Below are 19658 nucleotides of genomic sequence, written 5' to 3'. Positions count from 1 at the left end.
GTAGGTTTTAATTTGACTTTTAAAAGAGCTCACAGATTCAATAGACCTAAAAGGTGCAGGCAGAGCATTCCAAAGTTTAGCGGCCATAACCATGAACCTGTATTAAGGTAGCGTCCTACAATATGGTTCCAATTCAAGTAACTAAGTCATTCTTCTGCTCAAAATGTAATTAAAAGCAATTAAGACACAAAAAATGAGAGACAAATTAAGACAAAAAGTTTAAAGGAGTTTATAGAATACACGTGTATCAACATGTACACATGCTCAGTATACCTTGCAAAACTGTTGTTACTCAAGACGACCTTTAGGTTTTAGTAGATGTTATTTACAAGGCAGAACTTCAGAAAATATATTCCCTCGTCTCTTTGTGGCATTATTATATATATAAAAAAATATATAGAAATGGAATCAAAATATTTAAAATAGTTATTTCCAGTTATAGCAGAGCAACAAATTTTAAGTGTTTGAACTGGTAAAAAAAACCCTATCAAACAAGCTCTACGGATCAAAAACTGTCAACAGCAGCCTATAATTGAAGCCATGATCTCCTGAATGGAAATAAATACTTAAGTCAGTGCTAAAGTAACTCAGAGGTCTGTCCACTCTGCTTTAAGGATCTGTCAAAAGAATTAAAATAAAAAAGCTTTAAGTAAAGCTACTAAAAGTGCTTTGTTTTCTTTGCTCAAGATGCTTAATTTAAAAAAACTCCACCTCATCTTCCTACATTAACTTTACATGAACACATCAATAACTGCTGCTGCCTAATAAATGACGGAATTTAAGGAAGCATAAATCTGTGAACCTTGAAGGTTTTAATTTTGTTGACGATGTGGGCAAATCATTTGCACCTTTATTTATTGTTCATTTTACAAGGAAAAACAATTTTGGACAAATTTGCTTTTACCCCCAAAAATGATGATGATAATTTTATCTTAGTCACATTTCAAGTTAATTATTTCAGCTTGATTAGGAAAGCAGGCGTCTTCAAAATTTTTTTTTATTATCAGCCATTCAGGTGATTTAAAGTTTTGTAAGTAGTAAGTAATGGAGACAGTTGTCCGAGATCAGAAAGGACATTATAGATACAGATACAGCAATAAGATCATCTTTCAGCAGATTTGACTACGATTGGAAAAAAATATTAAGAAGTATACAGAGTATGGGACCTAAGCGAACCTTCGAGGATGTGAGCCTTTAAGTAAAGTCAAGTCCAGGTCGATTTGAAGGGTGGTGCTGATGCTGGACGAAGGTGTGGCAGGGTGCAGGATTGGGGCATGGTCTGCAGGGGAGAGAGGGAGTGGCGCACAGGTGACGCGGCTGGAACAGCTGATGGTGCACCGGTGTGTCTAATCACTCTCTGTGTATTTCAGTAGTGTGCAGGCCCTGGAGAGGAGAGAGGAAAGACGCAGAGCGGAGCTCTGCTGCGAGGACAGAGCTGAGTCCTAGTACACGTCTGTGTGGTTTACAATAAATACGAATTTCTCCTCGAACCCTGTGTCTGCTGTCCTGTCTGGTGACCCCGTAGCAGCGAGCCTTGCTACAGAAGGCAAAACAGTTTCTGCTCAAAAAAGATTTATAGTAATACTGCATATCCTCTGGATCATGGACTTGGTCTGTACAATTCAAGGGGTTAGTGATAAGCCATCTTTCTTTGATAGAATGACTGATATGAATAGTTTTCCGTCCGTAGTAACCACATTTTGATTTTGTTTGGCATCAAACATTTCACAAATTATTGAGTATAAGGCCACAAAAGATACATTGTTAGTTGGAAAAGAAAAAAGACCCTCTTTATGGTGTTTGATTTGTTTACTTTCTGCTGTATGCATGCCCACAATCCACAGAGCATTCACGTCATCACTCCCACAAGTCTCAGCAAGACGTTTGGAAGACACATGAGACATTGCAACAGAGCAGCTCCTGACATGATTCCAAACGCACAAATAACACATTTTATTTTTCAATGTTTTAAATTAAAAGGAATAATGTCATAACCATAAATGCCATACTGCAGGATATGTCTGAGTACAAACAGTTTAGAGCCAATTTAGTGAATGAAACACAAATTAACTGCAGACAAAAGTGTATGTGGACTTTTCTAATTATAAAAACAGTACACATTCATCGCAAAGCAACTTTTACAAAAACTTGACGTCAAGAAAAGAAGCAGTAACACATTTGTGCTTGTGTGAGTATGTTGTGCTAATTCATTTAACAAGACAGACACTAATTTAAAAAAATACTACTTTGTAAACTCTGCCAATTTTCTTTGTTTGTTGTTCAATCAACTGAAACAAAATATATTTATTAATGATAAAGCTCTCAATGTTTCAGTAAATTGCTTTGGGGTTATGGTTTTCTGCTGAAACGCGACTGCAGATAATATCAAATAATTTTTTTAATGTTTTCACAGAGTTTGAGTTTAGTTACATTATAAAGACAAAAATATAGAGTTAAAACAAATCTTTAGTAAAAATCAAAATCTTTTTGAGAACTTGAGTGAGATTTACCGGTGGGTAAAATGACATTTGCTCATTACAATATCTCTGAAGTTTACAATTTTTCTTGGGTTTAAATTAATGTTTATTTCTGTCTTTGGGTTCTTAACTTCTCATTAAAGAACAAGAAAAAAAATACAGATAATTAACTGTGTGCGTTAATTTCCACCACAAAAAAATTGGCAGAAGTGAAATGTCACATACTTCTGTGACATATTTTTGACTGGCTTATTTGAATTAAATATTATAGTTATGTGATAAGTTAAAATTAGTATTTAACATCCAGCTGGAGTTGTGCTTGTTATTGCACCTACAGTGCAGCACACACTGACCTGAGGTTATTTCCCAATATATCTTGACCTTCTAGACAACATAGGTAACAGGTTACCATTATTTTAAGGACTCTATAAATACACAAGACTATGTAAACTACACGATTAAAACTATAGCTCTGTTTAGGGCTTTTTTGCGTTTGTTTTGTTTTTAAATGTAAGCAAATATTAGACTTATAAGGATATTCATACTAGTGCATTGTTTGCTGCACCCAAAGCAGCATAAGAAAATAGAGTTTTATTAGTTGCATAAAAGGCTTCAAGCCACTATTGGATATTTTCAAAAAGTATATTAAGAGGACGATGTAACTTAAACACACACAACAAACTTCCCCAGCAAACTTGTACAGGTGAGGAAAAACAGAGATTTCAGGATTTGTTACTTAAACAAAAACTCAGTTTTTTCAGCCTGGGCCTCATTTTGCCTCATATTTCATTTGGACACAAAAACCTTTGCATTCAAAGATACTGAGTAAGAACCCTGTGACTGGCAACCCAGAAGAAGCACCATTGCTCTAAGGCACCGTTCTTTAGGGAACGCTGCCCTGCATGTTTTAGATGTTGCTCTGCTCTGAAACACCTGGCTCCGATTAGTGGGCCATTGACAGCCTTATGTAGACCTTGATGACAAACTGATAGTAATCCAATCAGATGTGTTTGAGCTAAAGAACATTTAAAACATGCAGGACAGTGTGCCTGGAGGAACAGGGTTGGAAAACACTGCTCTAAGGAGCCATGCTCCACACAGCTTTGACAGGATAACTCAGGGCTAGTTGTGCTAGAAATAAGTATAAGCAAACTAAATCTTGTACATTGTTGTGTTTGCAGTGAACATGTTCACTGAGACAACTACTGGCAATCAAAAAGGAGAGGAAATCCTACGCCAAGGCACTCCCTCCTGAGCAAAGAAAACTGCCCCAAGATTGGACACACCATCTGAGAGTGATCAGAAATGATTTTTGATTATTCGTTTTTGATTTTTGATTATTATTATAATGATTATTCATTGACACTCTAACCACCCTCTTGTGGCTGTTTTGCTTATATCCTTCTACTTTCTATGATTAAGTTGAAGTAGCTGTTCTTCTGATTACTCTGGCTCAAGTATGTAGTTTCAGCTATCAAATTTAAATGCTACATCCACATAGAGTTGAAACTTGGATAAAAACATGGCTCTACCATAGTGTTTGAAGCTATGAATATTCAATGAGAAGTCAGATGTCTGTGTGGATGTCCTCATTATGTAAGGCATTAATGAAATGCATGTTCACTAACAATGACGCTCAAAACACTTGTCTGGTGTTATTACATTGTAACTGTTTAGCAGTGGTATGTTATGTTCTAGCTCAATATGTAACATAAATTGTGCCTATCAAAAATTTGCACCCACATAAATGATTAAATAGGGCCTGGGCTAAAGTTCATAAAAGTTAAGAATTAATGAAAAGAAAAAAAACAAAAAAAACAACAGTATTGGATGGCGTTCAGCTGGGAAAGCTTCTGTAGTGTACTCGCATCAAAGCTTAAAATACATTTCCAAGGGTTAGTCCTTCATAATTTAGGATAAAAAAAAAAAAAACTAAGCGACCTGTTATATCAATAGGTAAGACTAGAGTTAAGGAAAGCAATTAATACTACATGTGCATGAGTATATGCCTGATGTGCCGCTGAATGACACCCTCTCAGGCCAATAATGCCTGTGTGGTCCTTGTCTTAGGCCTGACACAGGTTTCCACTGGACCCACAGCCAGCAGCAATACCACAGTTCTTCAGGATGGGGCTGAAGTGAGAGGCTTTGCCGGTGTCAGCCTCCCTGGGAGGAAAAGGCTTCATGGTGGAGAGGATCAGGGCAAGGCAGTCTGCTACGTTTTTGTTTGGGGCGCAGGCCAGAGCTGGAGTGTGGCCTACACAGGATCCACAGGCAAATGATTAGCCACAAATAGTATTGGTCATTAGCATTTTTGATTGAAAAACCATTCAGAGAATGCAATAGATGCAAGCTTACTGCTTACCTTCTTCATCTACAGCCATGACGGCTGCTCCTCTGCTCAGTAGCACTTGCACTACTGTGGCCAGGCCTTTTCTTGCAGCAATGTGAAGAGGCCTGCAAGAGAAAGAGATGTTTGACCACACTGCACAAACAACAAGAGAAACATCAATCAAGAATTCATGTGACGGCAGTGTTACATCCCTGTAAATTTGCTATTTTTATTTACTATTTTTGTTTATTTATTACTTGTGATTATCTGGTACTGGGGAGCAGAGGTTTGGTTGGGCGAGTGTGTTTCCTGTTGGAGGTGGCCTGTACGAATTCACCTGTCAGCTCAGGTCCACTGGTGTGGGAGGAGTTGGAGCTGCTGCAGGTCTGATGGAGAGCGACGCCCACCTCTACCGGGAGCCAACCAGAGGAAACCTCTCCCCTACAAAACTGCTGCTGGAGCAGTGCTCGTGGGCAGTCGTCTCACTCAACCCATGTGTGAAGACGTGCTCTCCGTTCTGGCTGTTGTGTGAGCTTTGGGGCCAAATGTTTGGTTTCCCTCAGCCTATCTGCCCAAGTAGTTTGTGGCCCTGCTAAATCTTGTTGGTTCCTGCTAAATCTTGTGGGTTGATTAACTTGTGAAAGTAATGGAGGCAGTAAAGGAAATATTAGATGGCTCCAACGCCTGAGTTATGTACAAGCCTAATTTGTGAGGATTGGTTTAGAGTAGTTAGTTTAGTATAGTTAATATTATTGTAATTTTGTTTTGGTTAAAGGTTAGGTTTAGTTAGTGGATTTATTATTTTAAGGTTAGGGTCCAGTTCTTTATGCTTATTTCTTTGGTTTACGTTGGAGTTATTTTCTTTATATAAACTTTAGTTTTTGGGGTATAATTTGTAAACTGCTTCCCATACTGGTGCAAGTAATCAATTGCATTTTGACTTGAACAAAAGAACCAGTGGTCAAAATAAAAACATATTTTTACTCGCAAAACCTGCCTTTCATTTACGCATTCTGTGATCCCTAGTAAACAGAGTACGTAATAGGCAGCTTCACAGTTTCTTATATCAGTCATGTCATGGTGGTCAGGAGCATATTTATTTATCATGATGAAGGTATTGTGGCGAATACATTAAGACAACTCACATCTGGAGAGCATTGTTCCTTGCATTAATGAGGGAGGAATCAGTGATCTCTCCCAGGATCAACAGAGCACACATTTCATGACCCTGCAGAGCAAAGCTTAATCAAAATATATTTTCTTACACAGTATTGTCCACATTGCTTACAAATGTTAAGCTGTTTTCAAAAAGCAACAGTCAACAATAAACAAAAATAAGTGATATTTTCATCTTAATCTTGGATATTTCCCACAGAAGCCTGGCTGCCCCACCACATTTTTAAAGGGATTTTAAACAATACGAAACATGTTAAAGTTATGTTTCATTACATTCATGCAACATTTTATGTGCAACTGCATGCATAAATCATATTAATGTGTGTGTTTGGGTGTGAGTATTTGACCTTGCTGCAGGCTAAGTGAAGAATTGTGTTATTATTAACATCCACCAAGGTCAGGTCTGGCTTTGCCTCGTGCAGCAAGAACTCTGAAATGCAAAAATAACCAACAGTAAACAGGATATTACATTTTAAGACTTTACCCAGTGTCTTCAAGTTTGGGGGGGGACATACTATCAGTGAAAGTGTCAGCGAACTGGTGTGTAAGACTGGAGGAAACGACTAGTGAGGTCTGTGACGGTCGAAACCAAGACCAAGTGTAAAGAAAAATGACTAAAAGTCTAAAATGGTTTTCATACAGTGAAAGGTATTCTACATGCAAAGAACAATTAGGTTTAAAGGGGACCTATTATGAAAAACACGGTTTTTCTTGCTTTAACATATATAAAGTGGTCTCCCCTCAGCCTGCAAACTCAGAGAAGGAGGAAAGCAACCAAATTCTGCAGTGTCTGTACAGCCGCCCGGATGAGCCGTCCAGTGTCATGTGACTTCTACGAGCCGTTCAGATTCTGCTCTTGTCGTGATGTCACGACAGGAGCGATGCGTGAAACCACGCCCACAACTAACTCCGCCGGCCGGAGCTTCCGCTATTTTTTCGTAGCGGTGTATCGCGTCATTCGCGTCAGGCAGCCAATCAGCACAGTGCCTCATTATCATAGCCTCCCTGCCCACTCAGAATCCCTCATAGAGAAGGAGGTTAGAGACTGGGAAGATAAAGACATGGCTCAGAGGCTGAATTTCTAATTTATTTAGCAAAAACAATCAAAAGCTTGTTTTTAAGACATTCAAGGCCTGTTTAAAATAGGTATTAGATGCCATAATAGGTCCCCTTTAATTTAAGTCTCAGAAGTGTCAGTTTCATACCAACAGCTGTGGTCTGTCCACAGTCGGCAGCAACCATCACAGCAGAGCATCCAGACTGGTCCACAGTATTGACCTCTGCTCCCTGGGCCAGCATCAGCTGGAGCCCTGCAACACTTCCCGAATAAGCAGCAGCGTGCAGTGGAGTCCTGAACGGCACACATAAACTACAGGGTGAGCAGACAGATCCACCTACTTTAAAAACAATGAAAACAAGTTTGTGTGATCTATAAAATAGCAGGCTTCTTCAATAGACAAATGTTTGTTGTCATTTGTCAATAAATTGATGCACAAAAACAGCCAACAAATAACAAATATATACCATACATATAAGCAGGTTGAATTTAGATCATCTGTACATCAATGGTGAATGACAACATCTTTTTTAACACAAATTAAACTCACCTTCCTTTGGCATCACAGACGTGAACAATTTGAGGGCCAATATTCTTCACTAGAAGCCCAGCAGCAGCAGCATGTCCACCGACCCTGTATGAGAAGTAAGAACGAGTCTTAATTTAGTACTGTCAACCTTCAAAGAATACATCTATGAATAATTAGATTGATAATAATTAGTTTGATACTCACAAAGCACAGTGCAATGGTGTGAAATGATTTCCTTCCTGATTTCTAAAAGGTTTGTTTTCAAGTAAAATTTGTAAACATCCTTCATGACCTGAGGAAGACGGACAAAAAAAATTGACTTAATTATTTTATTCTAATAGTACTGCTTTTAATTTAAATTAAATAAAACCAAATTGTTGATGGTAAGAAAAATGAATTCTTGTCACCATGGTACGCAGCCCAGTGGGTGGGTGTGTAGCCTCTGAAGTCCAACATGGAGTCTAACGCATCAGCTTTATTGGCTGCCTTGTGCAAAGTTTGAAGCAGCTTTGTGTGACCGCAGGATGCTGCGAGGTGCAGTGGCGTCCTTCCCCGAGTGTCTCTGCAGAGAGGAGAAGCCCCATGCTCCAGCAGAGCAGAGACACAGTCTTCACTGCCCAACATGGCCTACAGGGCAAAGACACAAGCTGTCATTTGAGAGGAAAAACTATTTCTAGATCACGTAATTGTTTAATCCATCTTAAAAAAAGAGAAAGAAAAAAAGAAACTGTCATGCACACACTCACAACTCTGTGAAGTGCAGTGAAGCCCCGTTTATCTGCAGCATCAGCCTTTGCATTTTTCTCCAATAGGATGTGGACGCAGTCGGTGTGACACCCAAGAGCTGCCAGCATGAGAGGCGTCCTGAAAAACAAACACGGTTCAAGGAGTGAGAAGAAATACATTTCTGATCATCAGAGTGACACATCTGTGTGGGTTATGTCAGCCAACAACTTCCTCACTTCAGCATAAAACAAACTTTAAAAAGGATTCATTTGTATCTATTCCAGCATAAACAACACCACATGCGTCGTTAGGCTTGCGTGTCTGGCACTTCACCCTTGAATATTTTTCTTAATGGTCCTGATCCTAATACAGAGGAAATAATATGATAATGTTGGCTGAGATATGGAAGGAGGATTTCACACCGATGGCATCTACTTCAACTTGGTTGGCACCGTCAAAGCCTGGCACACGCCTAATTGGCCAAAAAGGGAGAAAGAGAGAGCTCTCTGGGCTGGTTGCTGTTGGCATCAAGTGGAAGCTCATTTATTACAAAACCATATTAGCATATAAATAGACAAAACACCAAATGATTTAAAAATGCACTGTGTGCAAGCTGAAGAAAAAAAAAAAAAAGACTGTAAAAAAAAAAAGTTTGATGATGATTTCTGCACAAACATCATAGTTAATAAAACCCATTCTATTATTATGTTCAAATATTTAATCCAACTCTTAACACAACATGTCTTTAGGATCTAGACCAATAATCAGATCCAATATTGCAAACTGTAATTGTATCCTGGTTGCCATGATACTTTAATCATAGCTGGAAGAGCAGCATGTCAGATGAAACACATCAACATTCACAGTTCAAACATGAACCTCATCACACAACAGAAGCAAAAAAGTCTGCAATGAGTTGTTTCATGTTTTATTCTTGCTACTATTAATAAAAAATTATAACAGGTGTCAGGGTACAGGGAAGCTGAAAGGTATTTTATAAATTGTAGTGGCAAATTTGGTAAGTAAATCTGGCATCCCTAAAATTACCATGTTTCAGCAAAACAAATCAGAAAATAAAATACAGAATGACTCACTGTCCCTGTGCGTCCTGACTGTCAATCACGTCAGCACTATGTTCCTTGTTGACCAACAAAAGCAGACAGTCCACTTGACCTTCAGCAGCTGCATGACAAGAAATTGCAATTCTAAGAGTCAGTGACCAACGTTTATTGCTCGGAGCTGAGAGGTAAAACAAGATTTATAGTATGTATACAAAATGTGTACAAAAATATCCAGTTGACCACATGTACCTGCAGCATGAAGAGCTGTCCACTTGCGCTTGTAGTCCTTCAGTGTGTAGGAGGCGTGATGCTTCAGCAGAACCTCCACACACTGGGAGAAACCTCTCTGAGAAGCCAGGTGGAGGGCAGTTTGTCCTTCAATATCTCGCACATCCAGACTCACCAAGGTCTCACAAAGCAAACCCAGCGCCTCACAGTGACCATAATATGCCTGAGATAAAAAAGAATAATGGTAAAGTTAAGGTTGGCAGTCAAGATGGGCTTCATTTAAAATCTTTCTGATAGGATTTTTTTTTTTTTTTTTGGTCAATTGTGTTCATCATACTCACAGCTAAATGCAAAGGACTGACTGGAATATTACTTTCAACCTCTTCGAGACAATTGAAGGATATCTCCAGGAGCTGCAAGAATATCACAACTTCAGTTAGGCCAAGCCTGCAGTTTATAAATCAGAAAAAAGATTAATAAAAACAGAACAGAAGAAAAAACTGACCAGTTCTAGATGCTGTTTGTTTCCATAAGCTGCTGCATAGTGAACAGCACTGTAACCTCTGCTGTTCTTCAGGGTTGGGTCCGCCCCGTTGTCCAACAAATAGTCCAAACACCTGAACACACACATACACCAGGGAACATTATTATTTCTATTATTTTTTAGATTATTATAAACAGTATTGTGCAATAAAATGAAAGTCACCTTGCTTTCTAATGACAAAAAACTTACAAAGAAGCTTCTTGTTCCTTTTCCACGCTAAGTTCTGATACGAAGTTTGTGCCCCCTCTGTGGATAAAAACATTTAAACTTAAACCATCTTACATTCACAAGGAATGACATATGTGAACCTGTCCTTATTCACTCTGAAATCTGCAAATCGAACAGTGTGTAGCTTCACACACTGTTCGATTTTAGCCATCTTATAAGTTCACACGGTCTGATGAGCTCAATATTTGAATTAATACATACTCTACAATCAAGGTAGCTACTGAGTTGAAGAGGGATGGAAGTAGACATGAGAAGGTGTTTATTTCACTGCAAAAACAGCCCCTTAAGAAATAAGCATAATATTCTATAAATCTAGTCAAAATTGTCTTTTTTTAGGAGAAATATCTGTGTCCATGGGTAAGAACATCTTTGTTACCTAGAATTCTTAAACCTGGCAATATAGTCTAAAATAGTCTTCTAATGTTCTTGAAACAATTATTTTTTTCTTGTTTAGAAATTAGTTTTTGTAGTGATGTTTTGTAGTGCTGATTACTATTATATATACTATTACTGATTACTAAGATGTGTGTTAAAAAAGACATTAAAGGGATTGTGACATGAAAAACACATTTTTCTTGATTTTTTGTGTTTTGTTGGGTGTCTTGACATCAATTACACCCAAAAAACAACGAACTTTTAACATTCAGTGTATTGTGTGCTTTCTGGGATTTTCCGCATAACAATGCAAAAACGGCGCACCTGGTTTGGTGGCGGATCGTTACGTAACGATCCGCTAAATCACCGCCCCCTCCACCCAGCTCCCTGTCTCCTCTCCTCTCCAGCGCACCATAAAGGCTGATTTATGGTTCCGCGTTACACCGACGCAGAGCCTACGGCGTAGGGTTACGCGGCGACGCGCACCATACGCTGACCCTACGGCGTAGGCTCTGCGTCGATTTAACGCGGAACCATAAATGAGGCTTAACACGCCTCTTTTGTTCTAATCACCGGAGGAAAACTGCTAAGAAGACCCGCGGCCACTACTGGACTTAAGATAAGGGGACAGTGCTGCTTGCATGCCTTTATTTTTATGATTGTTTGCTGTGGTTCTCCCTGCAGCTCTTCCGTGCATGCTTCGCCTGTCGCTCCGACGCCGCTGTGAGCGTATGGCTGGAGGAGGAGGAGGTTTGGAGGAGGAGCGGAGCAATGATTGACAGGAAAGGGGGGAAAGGAAGCATTTTTCACGGCGCAAAAAAACACTGTAATAAAAAGCCAGGAATAGAGTACTAGAGTGAAGTTTTTCTTGTTACACTCTTTTAGACACATTTGAGGGATGTTGCCCAAGACTTTTAATAGTGTTAAAAGCATGTTAAAAATGATGTCACAATACCTTTAAAACCAATGAAATTTCTGTGACATGCTTTGGTCAAAAGGTACACGATAGTTAAAAGAAAAAGTGTATAGAAGATATTTCAAGCAACATCTTTATACCTCACTTCAACGCAGCCAGTTTGAGTGGGAGGAATAAGCCACGTCGCCCCAGTTGACATGGACAAGCTGTTGACTCAGAGTTTGAGCTGGTACTCACTTTAGACATCCAAATATAGAGCATGCTGGAAGCTGCTAGCACGTTCCACGCTGCGCTCTTCTCGGTGCACCACATAAAGAAAAGGCTTCGGCTGCCAGATTTTTTTCTTTGTTGGATCACACAAGTTACATTTTGCTGCATTGGCTTTCACCTTCAGTTTCTTGATTTTTTGTATTTTCTTACATAATGGGACCAATGTCACCTTGATTAACATGTCATCTATGCTACATTCCTATTATTTTGTTAGTAGACAGAGGTCATGGCAGCCACCATGTGGAACAATAATCTTAAATTTGTTGTCCTTAGTTGGGAATCTGTTACATAGATTATATATGAGGCTCTCTCATTTTCCAGTGTAGTGACAATTTTTTTGTCTGTGATCAACAATATTGACACAATGAAAGGCAGCCAAAAATGGCACAGTGTACAGTCCTTAAACATTAAAATGTCAGGGAGAGCTCTCACCCACAGAAGGTATGTGAAGCAGCAGCATAGTGCAGAGGGCTGCAGCCCGTTAAATCAGCTTCATTGACCTCTGCACCGGCTCTCACCAGGGCAATTGTGCACTGGCTGTTCCCATTTGCTGCAGCATAGTGCAGAGCAGATCTGCAAGACGAAACAGGTGTTGAATTAGGTAGGAATAAAGCTGATTTCAGTTCTTACTCGTGTTAAACACTGCTTACCTTCCCAAACTATCCTTTATGTCCAGTTCAGCAGCACTATTTAACAGCAAATTCAAACACTCAATGTTTCTGCAAGACAAAATGTAAATATTTGTTTGGTTAACAACCAGAGCGCTGTTTCACAAAACCAGGATAGCGGATATATAACAAGATATCCTGTGCGGCAAGCCTGCTCCAGACCAGACCAGGCCAGGTTTAGTTAAGCCTGTTGTCTCATCTGTTCAGTTAGTGGTCACTGGTCAGAAACCAATGTGTTTGGTCCGTGATTACGTTTTCTTATCTTTCTGTGTGAGACTTAAAAAAAAAAAACAGCCTGCAATAATATACCACTGATTCATTTTGACATTTGACAAGTACTTTTATTATTTTAATATTATGATGGTTATCAATATCAATTTTATAATTGTGCCATGTGGGCATTGTTAATGTTCGATCATGTTTTGGAAGACGCTGTTGTCAGAAAGCTATCACATGTGTTGAGGGGATTAGACAAATGACTGATAAAGAAGCAAAAGTGTTGTATTAAAGTCAAGCCAAGTAGCTCCAAACACACGTGTAACCCTTCACAATGGCCCATTTTTGACTGATGTTGACAATGATGAAGCACTAATTCCCTCCCCTTACCCCCCTAGGCTACACTTGTAAATAAGAAATTGTTCTTAATTTGCTTGCCTGGTTAAATAAAGGTTAAATAAAAAAAAAATAATAATAATAATGAGAAGGCGTCTTTAGGCACAAGTCCGACTCGTTGGCTTTTCCCAACAATTATCTTCCTGAGTGCTACCACGGCCCCACCCACCCCTTAATTGCTTAATTCAAGCAAATGTCCAGTAAATTCTTGAATGATATGATTAATCATATCAAAATCTTATAATTATAACGTTTTCAGTTAAGAGTAGTGGTTAAACAATGTGTATTTTAGGCTATTTACGCACTTAGACGATCCGCTATTGTTTGCCATGCCCTTTGTCGCAAATCAGTGAATCTGGGGTTGACCTTATGGTCTTTTGAAGAAATCTGTGAACGCACATTTACCTGGATTAATTTGACCTGGCTTGACTGAGCTTGGTGTGGCCTTTGGGAAACAGATTAAGCCAGGATGAACAGATCACGCTACGTCAAGCCTGGATGTATCTCTTATCCTGGATTTCTTAAGCCAACTTTTGTACCATAGCCCTCAGCTGTCTCTCACACACAAGCAGATCAATAAACATCTTGGAGGAGTATTGTCCAGGCTTCTTTTGTGATTAATTGTTCTTTTCTGATATTTATCTCATGGGCATGCAATCGTAAGCATCTTTAATAATAAGTTAGGAGTATGACTTTTTTCCTCCATCAGTCACACTTGAGTAGCTGATATCAAATGACAAATACAATTTATGCCAGTACCAATCAAAAAAATATTGTCAGTTATACTGCAACAACAGGGAGAGGTACTGATACATATGTGTGCTCACTACTTACCCTCCAGAGGCAGCTGCATGCAGGCAAGTCCTCCCATTATCATCTGGCATGTTTATATCGAACCCCAAATTTGGGATTTGACCACTTATCTGAGGTGGTATGATGTTGTAAAATGGGCCTGAGTGAAAAACAAAGGACAAACACCTTTCAGTCGTGTTTAACTTAAAACATCTAATCAAGCAGAGGTTAGATTAGAATACTGATTCTCACCATTGGACAATAACTTGCGACAACAGTCTGGAAAGCCATAGAGCGCTGCCAAATGTAGTGGAAGCGTCCCGTTAGTCCCCTGTCTTTAAAGAGCATAATGTTGCTTACGTTACCATGTGTATGCTGACGGTGTTGGTGACTAGCAAATCGGCTGTGTTTTTACACTATAAGCCACAAATTGTACTTCTTAGTCTATACAGTCTTTTAGTGTTGCCCTGTTCCTCTATCATAAACACATTAACACACTGCTGAAGTTGTTAGGGGTTATGTGAGTTTCAGTATCAAGCTGAAAGTTACTTCAGGATATGGATAGCAGATTCATTAGCAGATGAACCCTCTATGTCCTGAGTCACAGCCACCACCAGTATTCTGTCTGAAAATCTGATATCAGTATTACAGTATTTATTTCAGTTTCTACTTCTGGATTTGAGGTCTACACTGTACTCTCACTTTTAGACCCTGGGTTCTTCATTGTAGCACAAGTTTACTGAAGAAACAATTTCAACATTTTCAAGCATCATAACTGGTTCCAGTACAATACCATTAGCAGTATCTGGACCGACCAAGCTTACCTCCCTTTCTCGGCACCGTTTGTGAGCAAAGTACTGATCATTAACTCCTGACCATATCTGGCTGCGACATGAAGAGGAGTGTTTCCATGTATGTCGGCACAATCGATCTCTCCACCTATGTACAGTTGAAAAATTAAACATATCTCATAAATTTAACATTTATGCTTTTTCACCATCAATCACAAGATACAACATAAAGTTGTACAGTAGTACCTTTATTTAGGATATATTACCATTTTGGATCAGAATCTGTGAGCCAGTGAAGCGCCCGTGCATTGCAGCCATATGTAAAGGGCTTTTACCTTCTTTATTCTGTTTAACAGATGCAAGGAAAATTAAGCGTTTATCAGAAACACGTATGTAATCAAATGACATAATCTATGATTCAAATATTCAAACAACTCATTAATAATGAATCATGTTTTGAGTCTTCTTTCTTGTCCTAAGGGCAATTTCTTTTTTCACCTGCATATTGACATCAGCACCGTTGTTAACAAGCAGCTCAAGACACAGCACCCCACTGGAGGAGGCAGCGGCCAGATGGAGTGGCGTGTTGCCATGGTAGTTGGGTTGATTGATGTTGGCACCGCAGTTCACCAGTTCATTGGCTACAGTGTCCTGTCCTGTGTGACAAGCCATGTGAAGTGCTGTATTCCCAAAACAGTTGGGTTCATCAGTCTGAAAGGCACAGTTAAAAAAAAAAGATTGTGAAAAATTAAAAGACAAGATGAAACCAAGAGCTCTGTTGGACACTGTTACTAAAATCTAACTTTATATCAAAGTATTTGATGCTTTATTTATGTCGTATGAAATGATAATTTCTACATTTAAAAAAGGTACATTTTACCTCTACCCCGAGTCTCAGCAGATACTCGACCACATCTAACTGTCCGCTGGAAGCTGCTACATGGAGTGGAGTGTAACCACGCTTGTCTTTGCACATCACATCTGCACTGTGACACACCAGCAGCTTCACAACCTCCACATGTCCTGGAAGAAGAGCTTAATATTTACTAAAGGAATCAGTTGTACTTTATACATCACAACACATGCCACTTGTTTACCCATCTATGACCTGAAAGCTCAACCACAGGCTGCACACAAGTTATTTCCGACAATAAGCTTCACTTAAAAATATTGAAGTTGTGGTACAGAATTAAACACAAGATGGAAGTGTAACAGCAAATTAGCTATTCAATTTGCTAATTCTTTTTGTCGGACAATTTTTTTTTGTTTTTTTTTAAATACCTGACATGTTTTGGCCCTTTCATCTTCATCAGAGTCAAAAGATGGTGTGTGTGACGCGCCATTTATCAGCTGATGTTAAAAGTAGGCGTGACTCACCTGTCAGATTTGACAGGTGAGTCTCTGCTGTCCGTTCACCCCTCCAGGATGCTGCTCCAGGCGGGAATGAGCATGTAGTCCCTCATCCCTGTTGATGGTCCTCGGGCCCCGTTTCCTGATTTCTATGGCCTCCCTGATCTAGAACTGGTGTTTTTTGTCTTCGGTGCGGATGACTCTGGCCTTTTCCCAGTCCATGATGTGGTTTTCCCTTTTAGAGTGATTGGTGATGGCTGACTTGTAGTGTTCCTGTTGTGCCTTTTCATTTGTTGCTGTTGTTTGTCTTGTTGTTGTTGTCTCCTCCCATTCCTTTTTATGTTCCTTCTTCCTTGTAATAAAACTCCTCCCCGTCTCCCTGATGTATGTTTAATTGCATGATTGGCATGGTATTCAAATCTGACAGGTGAGTCACGCCTCCTTTTAACGTCAGCTGATAAATGGAGGGTCACACACACCATCTTGTGACTCTGAAGAAGGCAAAGGAATTGCCGAAACTGGCAGGTATTTAAAAAACCTAAACATTTTTGTCCGACAAAAAGAATTAGCAAATCAAATTGTAAAGCCATGGACAAAATTAACTTCATTAAATCAGCAAATAAACTGTTTACATTTGCTGTAAGCAAAGACAAGTGTAACTTTTGTGGACACCTGCTACACAGACAATGAAAACAACCTTTTGCATGTTAAATAAAATGCACATTTGTACACCCATGAGATGTTCTACACTTACAATGTTGTCATTATTTAACAACAATTTATAAAACTGGCATAACACTACATTATGGATCATAGGTGAATTACTTTTTTCTTCCTATTCAAAAATATTCTGCAATTGTTTTTCAAAAGACGTTGCAGGTCTTGAGATGAAGCCAAAACCTGTGCAGAACTGCCAACACTCATTTGTTTGTTCTTACACTCGTAAGGAAAAACTGACTTCAGGGTTAAACGTGCAAATCCAGTTATGCCTCTAGGAAGAATATCACACTCACCGAGGTATGCAGCCCAGTGAATCGGCTGCCTTTCCTTCTTATCTTTGGCTTTTGCATTAGCTCCTTTGCGCAGAAGCAAATTCACCATCTGCACAAACACAATAAACATTGTAAACCAATCTGTGTAAGCAGTTTCACTTCCAACAATAATTACAATTCAGTTGAAAGTAGTTTGTGTCTGGGAAATCAGGTTAGTAGTGTATATTTATTTTCTTACACAGAGAAGAAAATATTGACTCAAAACAGATGAATTATACTGTCTTTTCCCACAATGACACAATTACTGAAAATCAAGAAAATGTTCTCTATTAAAAAGGTATTACATCCTATTTCAAGGAGATGATGGTCATACATTGATGTGTGTGTGTATATACATATATACACATATATATATATATATATATATATATATATAAAAAAAATACTAGATATATTTAATGGACCTTATTTTAGTCACACTGTTCTTCCAAGTCAGTATCACTCTGATTTATACTATAAATATTACAGGTTACCTCTCCATGGCCACTGAATGCTGCATGGTGTAGTGGTGTCCTTCCTGACCTATCTGTAACATCCAGGCTGCAAACATGTGGTATCAGGGCTGCAGCACAGCCCGTGGCCCAGTTTGCAGCTGCCATGTGTATGGGTGTATGCCAGAATTTGTCACGTGTGTTGACCTCTGCTTTGTGTTTGAGTAGCAGCTCAACAGCCCTCTGTGAAGAAAATCAACAAATATAAATACAAACACAAGATTTAGCAATTACTGGCTGTTCTCTGTCTGTGTTTTGAAAATGTGAATGTACTTCATTTCGTGAAGCAGCTGCTCGATGTAAAGGGGTAAGCATCCCCTGGTCCTTAGAGTTAATTTTTGCACCTGCAACAGAAAACAAAGGCAAAAGTGTTTTACTTTTTCTTGTATGTGACAGGCATACTGAATTCATAACTAATCCCACTTCTTATTAACAAAGATGACATAAATAAGAGTTTCTCCTCACACCTGAACTAATAAGTAGTTCCATTACATAGACATCGCCCAAATAAGCAGCAGCATGAAGTGGTGTGCTTTGTTCTTGGTCCTAAGAGGGATGGAAAGACAAGAAAAACATGTTCCAGTGGCAGACAAAACACTAATTGTTTTCACCATTTCAGTCTGTTTCTGTCTCTGTCAAGTGAAACCGTAAACCTGAAAATACATACCACAAATGCTGGTTTGCCTACTATAGCAGGTTTGTACAAAGAGTTGGATGAGCTTTGTTTTGTTTTTTAATTTGTCTCTCACAAGACAAAGCTAACTACTACTTGTAAAAATAGTAGTACTACGACCACCACCACTAGACAGCAATGGTAACAAAAATGATGCTTGACATATACACAGTATATAAAATATAATATTTGTAATAAGACAAATGCAAATTTAGCTTTACATGCATAAATTAGAAATTACCTGTAGACAGTTACAAAAGCATCATAAATCCAACTTTAATGTACATTTCAGGCTTAATATATTACCTGTGCATTAACATCTTCGTTTTGGTTCAACAAAGATGTCACATCTTCTGCATTTCGGCTGAATATAGCCTGGATCAGTGGAGACTTATGGAGAGATATGACATGAAGTAAAGGTAAATAATAACTTTACATTTTTTTAAGAAAACTAACATAATATCTCATTGGCTTTTTCAGAAGGCAACCAAGCATACACAGCAGATGTTAATAAAACAGCTTTTTCATTATTTCATGGATTTCATGAACTACCCCAAAACATAACGGTTATTCAAATTAATCTTTTTCTTGATGGCAAGTAATGAACTAACGTAACTTAACTTTAACTAGCCTCGTAAAAAACAAAGTTTCCACGTCGTGGCTACCATGACTAGCAGCTCCTGCAGCACAGAGGAGTATAGCAGGTTTTATAACACTGAGGTAGACCACAAAAGTTTTATTCACTACCTGATCCTTGATATTTCTTAACTCCATGTCCAATCACTTGGGAAGCTCCTTTAAAGTCATTTGGTGTAAACTTAACAACATGTTACAGCTAGTTAGCCTAGCCTTAGCTTATTTAGCAGCTGGGGTATTTTGATGTGTTGGTTGTGTAGTTCCCCAAACATCGCGAGAGAAGCTGAAGAAACGTGATTTTGAGTGGCGTTGTCTTTTTTCGTCAGTAATATTTCAATATAAATGCATACATTAACTCAACTGTTCTATCTTAGATGTACTATTTCTGCGTATGTATTTTATAATATACTTTATAAATAATATTTATATTTTTGTTTTAGGTTAATTGTTGCATAAAATAAAACTACTAAAATAAAGCAAATTACTACATTGGAAATATGAAAAAAAAATCTGCGTCAATTTTAAATTTCATCAGGTTAAAGACTAGTAAACTAACATAAAACAACTAAATGAGCAGAGAACAAACAGAAAAAACAGTTTCCGACCCTGTCTAACTTATTTCAGTTTTGTTTTGTAAGATACTAGACGATATTAATAATATTTTATTTTTCTTA

General features: G+C 38.6%; 1 protein-coding gene across 2 annotated transcripts; it reads right to left on the bottom strand.

Moving 5' to 3' along the window:
- Positions 1 to 3835: 3835 nt before the first annotated feature.
- LOC133448694 (serine/threonine-protein phosphatase 6 regulatory ankyrin repeat subunit C-like) lies at positions 3836 to 19243 on the bottom strand. 2 transcript variants are annotated; one of them, XM_061727466.1, is made up of 28 exons: positions 19096 to 19243; positions 18655 to 18738; positions 18143 to 18221; positions 17949 to 18019; positions 17658 to 17858; positions 17146 to 17233; positions 15663 to 15805; positions 15281 to 15493; positions 15049 to 15127; positions 14816 to 14930; positions 14244 to 14326; positions 14034 to 14151; positions 12570 to 12638; positions 12352 to 12492; positions 10320 to 10376; positions 10092 to 10203; positions 9928 to 9999; positions 9608 to 9809; positions 9392 to 9479; positions 8318 to 8435; positions 7979 to 8198; positions 7776 to 7863; positions 7593 to 7676; positions 7191 to 7336; positions 6333 to 6415; positions 5955 to 6037; positions 4843 to 4934; positions 3836 to 4734 (listed from the first exon to the last, which is right to left on the bottom strand). In XM_061727466.1, the coding sequence occupies exons 1-28, from the start codon at positions 19120 to 19122 to the stop codon at positions 4544 to 4546; spliced, it is 3147 nt and encodes a 1048-aa protein (XP_061583450.1). In that variant the 5' UTR covers positions 19123 to 19243; the 3' UTR covers positions 3836 to 4543. The 2 variants fall into 2 exon arrangements, 1 of the variants encoding a protein (XP_061583450.1); XR_009782978.1 differs by lacking the exons at positions 5955 to 6037; positions 6333 to 6415 and having other exon boundaries at positions 4597 to 4734.
- Between the last annotated feature and the right edge of the window lie 415 nt (positions 19244 to 19658).

Source organism: Cololabis saira, chromosome 8 (genome assembly GCF_033807715.1).
Source record: "Cololabis saira isolate AMF1-May2022 chromosome 8, fColSai1.1, whole genome shotgun sequence".
NCBI classification, from domain to species: Eukaryota; Metazoa; Chordata; class Actinopteri; order Beloniformes; family Belonidae; genus Cololabis; species Cololabis saira.
Note: the sequence above shows the minus strand (reverse complement) of the source record. Positions and strands in the feature narration are given on the sequence as shown.

What these genes read in the sequence shown, in the direction of transcription:
- LOC133448694 (XM_061727466.1), bottom strand. Translation starts at nt 19,122, where the DNA reads ATGGAGTTAAGAAATATCAAGGATCAG. An exon ending in TTCACTTAGCCTGCAGCAAG is followed by an intron (nt 6,038 to 6,332) that starts GTCAAATACTCA and finishes TTTGCTCTGCAG; the next exon opens with GGTCATGAAATGTGTGCTCT. An exon ending in AGGAACAATGCTCTCCAGAT is followed by an intron (nt 4,935 to 5,954) that starts GTGAGTTGTCTT and finishes TTTCTCTTGCAG; the next exon opens with GCCTCTTCACATTGCTGCAA.